The 9321-nt window shown below is 41.6% G+C and overlaps 1 protein-coding gene across 1 annotated transcript in view; it reads right to left on the bottom strand.

The window, feature by feature from the left end:
• The window catches only part of PLB1 (phospholipase B1), a 75145-nt gene extending 66758 nt beyond the window's left edge, over nucleotides 1-8387 (bottom strand). The window contains exons 1-10 of the mRNA XM_061367253.1: nucleotides 8382-8387; nucleotides 8213-8276; nucleotides 7686-7744; nucleotides 6169-6209; nucleotides 5241-5284; nucleotides 4233-4317; nucleotides 3648-3699; nucleotides 2406-2486; nucleotides 1745-1807; nucleotides 396-478 (exon numbers count right to left, since the gene is read on the bottom strand). Of these exons, the coding sequence (XP_061223237.1) occupies nucleotides 396-478; nucleotides 1745-1807; nucleotides 2406-2486; nucleotides 3648-3699; nucleotides 4233-4317; nucleotides 5241-5284; nucleotides 6169-6209; nucleotides 7686-7744; nucleotides 8213-8276; nucleotides 8382-8387 (578 nt within the window). The remainder of the gene's footprint in view (nucleotides 1-395; nucleotides 479-1744; nucleotides 1808-2405; nucleotides 2487-3647; nucleotides 3700-4232; nucleotides 4318-5240; nucleotides 5285-6168; nucleotides 6210-7685; nucleotides 7745-8212; nucleotides 8277-8381) is intronic.
• Between the last annotated feature and the right edge of the window lie 934 nt (nucleotides 8388-9321).

Raw genomic sequence — 9321 nt, forward strand, 5'->3', positions numbered from 1 at the left:
TTAACTTTCTTCACAGCAGCCCATATGGTGCTGTGTTTTGGATTTGTGGCCAAAACTGTTGACAACACACCAATGAATGGTTTGGCTGTTGCTGAATGGAGATTGTACAGCATCAAGGCTTTCTCTTCCCACCCTCAATTCTGACCCGATATTTAAACATACGCTATCAGGCTTAGCAGGATTAAAGCACCTGCTCTTCGTGGTAAAAATATGCCTTGCAGAGTGAGATTGTTGAAACAAAGTGGAAACAGAAAATCTTTATTATACTTCTGTATTAAGGGCGGAAAAACTGCTCAGAAGACTCTACCTCAGTTATAAAGTCAATATGTATACATAGCTATGTGCCTGAATACTAGCAGGAAGCAGTGTCAAGAACTTAAGGAAGCCTCTATTACCTGACATTACTGTAATCTTGGCATGCAAGAGACGAAGTTGTAAGCTCAGTAGAGTCCACTAGATTTACAAAGGCCCTGGGAACCTGCAGTAGCAAAGTAATAATTAATCACATCATATTTACAATTGAAGATTAGCAAGTAGCGATAATGATAAATTACATCTACAGCTTCACATGTATTACCTCTGGCCTGAGATTCTGCCTGCATAAAATCAATGATCTACATCTTTACCACTTCCATTCTGAACCCTACTCCTATGCCTGCCACCTAGAATATTGTTGCACATCATTCACAAAGAACTCGTGAGCATGACTTCTTGACCGAGACCCAGCAATTCATTTTACACAACTAAAAAGGCCACCAGCCAATTTAACTGAACTCAGATGATCTAGGAATTACCATTTTTGTGGCAACATACCAATGCAAAGCTGGGGATGAAACATCCTATGTAATAATACAAGCACTCGCGCGTCCCACCTCACCTCTCCCTGAAGCAGAAAGCAGTTTTCCATTTACATAATGATATTTCACTTTTACAAGTGCACATACACAGACTCTGGATGTAATAGTGGAGAGAATGTGTGGGTGGAACTTCACCCATACACAACATTTGTTGAAATCAGTCAGAGAAATGAGTGGTTGTGGCTTAATGCAATCAAACTGCAGCAGGTTTAGGGTACCCATTAGGCTTTCAGTCCAGCAAAACAAAATTCTTGGAAAATGCTATTGAAATACTTCATGTAAACAGTTCATAGTCTGCTTTAGTAGTGATGTATCTGTATTTAGTCTACTATTCATTGGTAGACTAAAACACAGAGCATTTCCTAGAAATCCTTCCAGATAAGCGGATAATTCTTAACTCTCCCAGCTTGAAAACCTTTAGAAACACAGAGATCTTAAAATGCACACATAATAGGAAAAAAAAATCTATTAAACATAATTTTTAATGGGTGTTTTTCCTGGTCCATTAAAGTCATCACCTAGTTAGCAGCCTGTACGCTGCCTAGGTAGTTCTACACATCCAATAATTAGCTAGCAATTCTTTTCACAACCAGCCCCATTAAACATGAATGACTTTCAGACCCAGACAGATACACTCCATCTTTCATAGAAATAACTTTAAAAACAAAAGAAACCAAAGAGGGAATGGTACATCAGCTTGCATTGCAAAATGAAGCTGTTACCCATCTGTTCTTATAAAACACTTAGTGACAATGAATGGAGCCAGTGGACTGGAGTCAAAGAGGCTGGTGTTTTAAGTCAGTGGTGAAAGCCCTAATCCAGCAAGACCTGGGGTGAAAAAAAAAAGCAAAGGATCCAGGTATTCAAGGGTGATGAATAAATCTTACCTTTTTATACAAAAAATCCAAGGCAGTTCTAAGTTCTTCCAGGGTGTCCAATATGCAGTTCTTCTGTAAGTGAAATAAGAAATGTCATCAAAACTAGCAGAAAAAAGAAAGTTATCAATCTGCCAAAAGTCACAAACCCTATGTGTTGAGCTGTGTACTGCAAGGTTACCAGTGACCACTATATTCTGGATTCAGCCTTAGTCAGTGCCAAGAAAAAAGCATGGAACCAGTTTTGCAATTTAACTGTTTATAATTAGACAACGTATTAAAAACTACACGGGTGGAGAAGCATCTATAGACTTGAGTGCAGGTAAGAGTTGTTCTCCTAAGGCATCTCAGACTTGAGATTACAAAGTAGATGCAGATGTTTACAAATACAAAGCACGTCATCCCTGGCAGTGTTCAAGGCCAGGCTGGACAGAGCCTTGGGCAACATAGTCTAGTGTGAGGCATGGCAGGGGGGTTGGAACTAGATGATCTTAAGGTCATTTCTAACCGTAACTATTCTATGATTCTATGTGCAGGGAGCTGAAATCACTGGTTTTTAATTCCATTGTCCCCAGAGTAGCTACTCTTTTGGTTCACTATGGCAGAGAGCAGACTTTGGGGAAGTGTCTTAACCCCCTGCCTTGACTGCTAAACCACCCCGTTAAAAGCTTACCAGTTGTGTGGAGGCACAGGAAGAACATTCAGCACTAAAAAAAATTGTGATCAGTTTCCAGTCGTTTTGGAAGTCCAACATCTGGGGAAAAAAAATAAAGAAATTGAAGGAATGGGACAATAGGAGACCTGTTTGGTATTTTCCTTTCTCACAGCAGATTTGTTATGGCTTTAAATCAGCAAGACCAAGCAGTAGTCCATGGCCCAACCCTGGCGGTCCTGATCCCTTCCATTTGACAAGCCATCCAGCTCTTCCCTAGAGGAGACAGCAAACGCTGCAATTAAAGCTGTCAAGTATAAAAATGTCAAGATAGAGCCAGAAATTCCTTCTGCCATCAGGGAGTCTATTTGAGAAGTCGAGCACACAGAACTTAGCACAGAGCTTAATGCTGCTTCTTTCCATCAGTGCCACAGCTTGCTGACAGGGTTAACGTTCCTGAAGTGCTGAGACTGGGTCACACTAGTGGGATGAAGACTGGAGCAAAAATCCGAGCGCCAGAGCCCTGCTCAGCTGTTTATTAGGCCGTTCTCCCCAGTCGTAAAGAGCGTGGGTTCGAAGCACTCAGTTCCCCAAACGTATGCCAAGTCCATGTACAAACAGTCCAATGGGCTCCTGTAGAGCAAGGAGGCAACAGCAGAATCGCCTTGCCAATTACATTTTCCCATTATGTCAAGGCCATTTTACAGGATAAAGTGCTTCAGGGTCAAGAATAAAAGAAAAAAGAATGCATAAAACTGCAGCATGGGATTTACAAAGCACTCAGCCCTGAGTAATAATTCAAAGTCTCACCAGCATCAACCATTGACACCAGCCAAAGTACATCTAGGTCTTTTCTGTCTTTCTTGAAAATATGACCCTAAATGATCAAGAGGAAACTGAAGACACGAATACTGAGAACTGGCTTTGGGTGTTGACTTCTCAGAAACGCTGGCACCATTAGCTAGCAGAGGTCTCGCATCCTTAATCAAAAGAAAACAAATGTGTTGGCTTCCCTACCAAGCTCTTCAGCCACTGATAATCGTAAACCAGGTGGGATACTTTCGAGAACAAAAGTCTTTAATTGAAAGGTACAGAACCGATTCTTATTTACAATAGAAAGACCAAAGTCCATTAACCTCAAGAAATGGCATTTTCTCTTTTGAAGAGACTTTTGAGTGCTGTCACAGTATTTAATCACATTTCTCCCTCTATTCCTGCTTCAACATCAAACTCTCTGAATTGCCCTGTGCTTTAAAAACAAACCTGATTCTCTTTCATGAGCTTCACTGTTTCTTCAGCTTGATGCAGGAGGTCTCTGAAAAGCAGAAAGGAAAAGAGAAACTATGAAAGCATCGCTAAATGTAAATCTTTGTCTGATTTTTACCATTAAATCAAGCAGCATTTGAGACTTCAGGTGGGACTAATCTTTTCTCTCCTAAATGTGTTAAGATTAGGCACTTGTCTGTGCTACACAGAGAGCCTGGAGTGATTAGCTCATATTCAGGCATCTCACTTTCAGACATGTGCATTGGATGAAAAGAGCAGGCACGGCTTGGTAGGCACATCTCTAATTCTATTTGATCCAAAAAATTTGTTTTACAGATACAAAGATGGAGGCCTTTAAGTTAGATGTTCCAGACCCCAAACTGCACAGTGGGCTTTGTTCCTTCTACCTCTGAGAGGTGACAATTGAGCCACAGTGGGAGGGTCTGCCTCTGGAGTGTCTGTGCAGCCTCTGCCACCACTGAATATATTGGGTGTCCAGTGAACTGCTGCAGTGTAAAAGGCTTCCATCCTACTCTTTTCCAGCTGCAAATCAACTGCCCAGTGAAATACCCTCAGACTCACATGGCTTGACTGTCTGGTGTCGCTCCCTTTGTGCCAAGCAGAGGAGACTGGAGTAGGACTGAGGGATTAAAACTGCTAATGAAAGCTGAAAAACATACACAGGTTAGGTGCTTTCTGCACACAAGGGACTGTTACTCTGCCATTTCACTATAAACACAACAGAACTAAAGCAGCCAGAAAATATAAAGTCTGAGAATCTCTTGGTACGCATCAAAGCCCCTCTGCGACTCTTCTTGCTGGTTTTGCTCCTCACCTTCTGAAAGTGGAGGTTTGGAGCCCGAGTTTGCCTCCGGACTCAGGTCAGTCAGAAACCTCCATCCCCCATCTCTCATGTCAGCCACAAGTGGTGTAGGTGGATTTAAATACTCTAGGTATGAAGGTACTGGAAGGGTCTACTGGAAATGTCTACCTGGAGACAGCCTCCTGTGGTGCTGTTGCTGGGTTTTAAATCCCTTTCAAAGGGAAATGGAGGTGATGTGAAGACACTGAGAAGCAGGTTTTGAGAGGAGAATCCTTGAGCTATCACAACTCGACATTTCAGTGGACCTGAAGGTTTTACTTGCAACACCCTTCAAGCAAGTCCAGGCTGCCTTCAGAGCCAGCTGGAACCAGCTGAATGATGAATAATTCGTTTATGTGGTGCATCTATGGCAGCCCCAATGTAAATCCTGAGCACATGGCAGCAGGAAGAGTACTGAACAGGCAAACCCACACAAGATTTCTCTGGACTAGCACAGACAGCAAGCACACACCAGCAGAAACTGTTGCATGGGTAGTAGCAGCAGCCCAAAAACTCACTGTTGGTCATATAGATTCCTGCAGCACGCTGCAGCACCCCTTCTTCACTGCTATTTTTGTACCCAGAGAGGCTCTTTAAAGCCAGCAAAAATAACCCAGCCTGACTGTACTCATGTACCCCAAGTACCCTGTCCCTTAGACTTCCCTTACACCCTGTCAGTGAGCTGTTCAATCAATTGGCTCTGTTTTCAGTGTGGCAGCAAGACGAACCTGCTAAAGTTTCCATGCTCACTTCGAGGAGGCTCTTTCCTGTGCTATAGAAAAGGAAAAGAAAACAGGAAGTTGCTGTTATTCCATTTCTCAAAGAAAAAAAATCACATTACAGCACAGCCTCTATTTCTTATTAGCTCCGCTACAGCCCAGAATGGGTGCTCACTGCAGCTGCTGAAATTAAGAATGGGGACTTTCTTTCCCCAAAACTATCCTGTCATCAGCTACTGCTGAGAAAGAACACAGCGTTAGATCCCAAATGTTGTGTCTCTACACTAGGCATGTTGCAGTAATTGTGCTTATGCACAGGCACAAGTAATGCAGGGACCTCTTTGTGTGCACCCACATACAAGTGGGCACAGATGTTTGTGCAACTGTTTGAGAAAAATAGTATTTTAAAGTTCATCCATGCAGGGTCAAATCCTTATCTGGAATGCTGTGACCCACAGGAGATATACAGCCTTGCATCTACAAGGTGTAGCTGTACATTTACTCATTGATCTAGACCTTCTAATGAGGCATGAAGGACGAAAATGGGATAAAGCTTCTCCATGAAGCACTGGGAATAATTCAAGGAGAGAACAGGGTGGCAGGACTCCTGGGTGCTTTCTTTGCTATAATAAATCCCTGCCTTCTGGCCTCTGACTAGTGGACGATGATATTTACTACTTAGGATTCATCATGTAGCAATGATTCTTAATCAAGGTTATTGCAACCCTAAGATAGTTCTGTATCTTGCAAACTAGAAAGGATTTCTGTTAACCAAGGATTGAGAAGTATCCGGCATCTTAAAATGCTTTCTATCTTACATAGACTTTCTCCTCCTCTCTCGAAAACAGTAATAATTTTGCTTGGAAGTAATTCCTGCACTGTGATACTGTATAGATTAGTATCATGACATTTGTCAATGCTAACAAATGATTGTTACCTTTGGAGTAAATCCTCATGAGGTACACCAGATCCTGGTGTCTGTGAACAAACAAGTGAGAAGAATAGCATTAAGCAAAGGGTAAACTAGCTCTACATACGCTACATCTATACATACCCCTACCATAATTCACTTCTATATAGGTAGCATAGTTTTCTACAGACTTCTCCATCGTGTTGTAGTTACTCACACACTTATTTTCCAGAGCTTCCTTATTACAGTGTATTTTCATAGCCTGGTAATCCTTTCTTAGTTACTACTTTCATTAATGAATGTATTACACATGGCTTAAAATTAAATTTGTCTAGCTGAACACAAATTCAGTCAAATGAAATGCTGTTGTAAACTAAATTTCTCACGATCTACTCCTTTTCAACAAGGGACATTACCAGAACTCATTTAGCTAATTTACATGGATGGTACTCAGCCAATATGGTGTCTATTTAAAAACCCCTGAACATAACAGCGGAACGTCATTGATTCCAGATGGTCTGTGGAGAAGACAGTGGCAGAAATGTTTGCTCTAGGAAAGCAGACATTCCTTAAAGGAAGATCATTTGTATGTTTTTCTATGGCACCATCCACAACCAACAAAGACATTAGTGCAAAAAAGACCAAACCCTTGCTCTAAAGGACCATGCATCTGCACCTCTGCAGTTAAGACAATTATTTCCTTTCAAAGAGAGAGGTACTCATTAGGAGTTCAGGACTGCTGAATTTCTAATAGGAAGCTTTCATCCCAAGGAAAAGTATGAGGTCTTGATGAACACCACCTCAAACCTGAAAGTTGTTTTGTGATAAGGCAGAATCTCCCCCACTTCTTTGCAGCTGTAGACTTGCAATGGCTACAAATTGTTGTCCATTGTGCATTTCTGTACTTCTCTAAAGACTGAAAGCTGTGGTTAGATGCTTTTAATTGGGCCTCAGATCTATTTCTGATATTCATTACCAACTGTTAACATAAGTAAAGATAATTCAAATCTGACTGTAATAGAACAGGCAGGAGAACTTTACCCACTGATTCATACATCAGAAATACATCTTTGTGGTTCTTATAGACCTTCTGCCTTCTAGATAGGAAACCAGTTTCTATGGAAAGCATTTCAACAGGATAGAAAATCTACTGCAATTCTTGATAATTTGTTCTACTGGTGATCAGCAAAATTATACTTTTTTCCAGTTTGAGTTTTCCCAGCTTCTTCTTCCAGTCAATTGATCTGTTGTGCTTGTCGTTAGGAAAATCCAAGCACTCTAATCAAATATTATGGTTCTCTGCAAGAGCACTGTGATCACATTTCCTCCTGCACAAAGTCAGCTGGCTGTTTTTAGTCTCAGGTTATACTGGAACACTGAACAGCAGGTATTTCCAGTCATTTTTCACCAGAAGCCTTTGAAGTTTGTGGAAAGATTCAAGTCCTGAATGCCCTAACTGTGACCCCAAACTACATCATCAGCTCACTTCACCATCATAGGGGAGGAAATGGGTCATGTTTAGCACACTTCCCGCTTGTACTTACTCTTTGCAAACTTCCTATTGCAGTGACTATTTTAATGTCAGCTGGCCTCAGAGTATGAACTGCAGAAATGTGAAAGACATCAGGTTAAAAAAGAGCTGTAATCTTAACAGAAAATTACATTCACCAGTATATTAAAACAACAAAATTGATTAAAACTTAAGCCTATATTGATTGTTTCCACTGGCAGTTTTAAATCAGTCAGAGGATGAGAAACTTTACTCAGGTGTTCAATAAATACTTTGGGTACTTAGGTGCACTGAAATGCTCAACCATCAAGCAAGAAGAGGTCACAGAACACTGCTGTGAATAACTGAAGTAATAGTAGCATCCTCAATTAGCAGCTGAAGAAACTGAGGTAGAAATCAATTATGATTAGAACGATAACTATGGAAATTGTAGAATCTATCTCCACTTATACCTCACATCCCACATATATGCATCCCCTCAAGCAGCTGGTTTCTCCCCCAGCCCATTCTCCAATGATTTTGTTAGGGAAAGCCTCTACAAAGATAACATCAAACACAAACCTGAAGATGCAGGGGTCTCGGGTAACTTCACCTCATCACATGAAAGCTGGAAGTTTCTTATAGCCTTTGACATAAACAAAGAAATAGGGTTGATTGTTTAGATCTAACAAGGAAATCTGTGAAAGAAAGGGTCCCATGGGCTCCATTTTACATACTACCAAGCTCTTACTCGCATAACTACAGTTTTAAAGAACAAAAACCAACCAACCAAGCAAAAAACCCATTTTTTTTACTGATTAACAAAGAACTTGGCCTAAGCAAATGATTAAATGTGCTGAACATAACCTGCTGCATCCATTGCTGTAAACACTGAGTGCTTAATCTGAAAGATGTCAGAAGGACAGCTACTCCATACATCTTCACGTGCCAAGGGACACCCAATGGACACAACAAAAAGCCTCATCGCCAGTATGCAACAGGAAAGGCAGAATGAGCCAATTCTTGCTCCTTGACAACTGGCAAAATTTCCAGGTGATCATGAAAACACTAGAGGTGGGGGAAGATAGCTCCTTTTGGGACAAGGATGTGAGTGATGTTTTTCACCCAGCATGAGAGACATCTCAGTACAACTAGGAACATTAATCATAGAATGCTTTGGGTTAAAAGGAACCTTAAAGATCATCCAGTTCCATCCCCTGCCACGGGCAGGGACACCTTCCACTAGACCAGGTTGCTCCAAGCCCCATCCAACCTGGCCTTGAACACTGCCAGGGATGGGGCAGCCACAGCCTCTCTGGGCACCCTGTGCCAGGGTCTTATCAACTTCACAGTAAAGAATTTCTTCCTAATACCTTATCTCAGTCTCCCCTCTGTCAGTTTAAAGCCATTGCCCCTTGTCCTATCCCTACAAACCCTGTAAAAAGTCCCTGTCCAGATATCTTGTAGGTCCCTTTAGCAACTGGAAGCAGCTCTAAGATCTCCCCAGAGCCTTCTCTTCTCCAGGCTGAACAGCCCCAACTCTTTCAACCTGTCTCCAAGGTGCAGCAATCCAACTGCCCGTGTCACTGACAAAAATGTTGAACAACACCAGTCCCAATAGCAATCCCTTATCCACCAAGTGGTCCATCTGTTTAATTCATGCCTCTCCAGTTATAGAGGCAAGGATGTTG

This window comes from Neopsephotus bourkii, unplaced genomic scaffold (genome assembly GCF_033783945.1).
Source record: "Neopsephotus bourkii isolate Nb327-2 ecotype Australia unplaced genomic scaffold, CSIRO-AGI_Nbou_v1 NB_1373, whole genome shotgun sequence".
NCBI classification, from domain to species: domain Eukaryota; kingdom Metazoa; phylum Chordata; class Aves; order Psittaciformes; family Psittacidae; genus Neopsephotus; species Neopsephotus bourkii.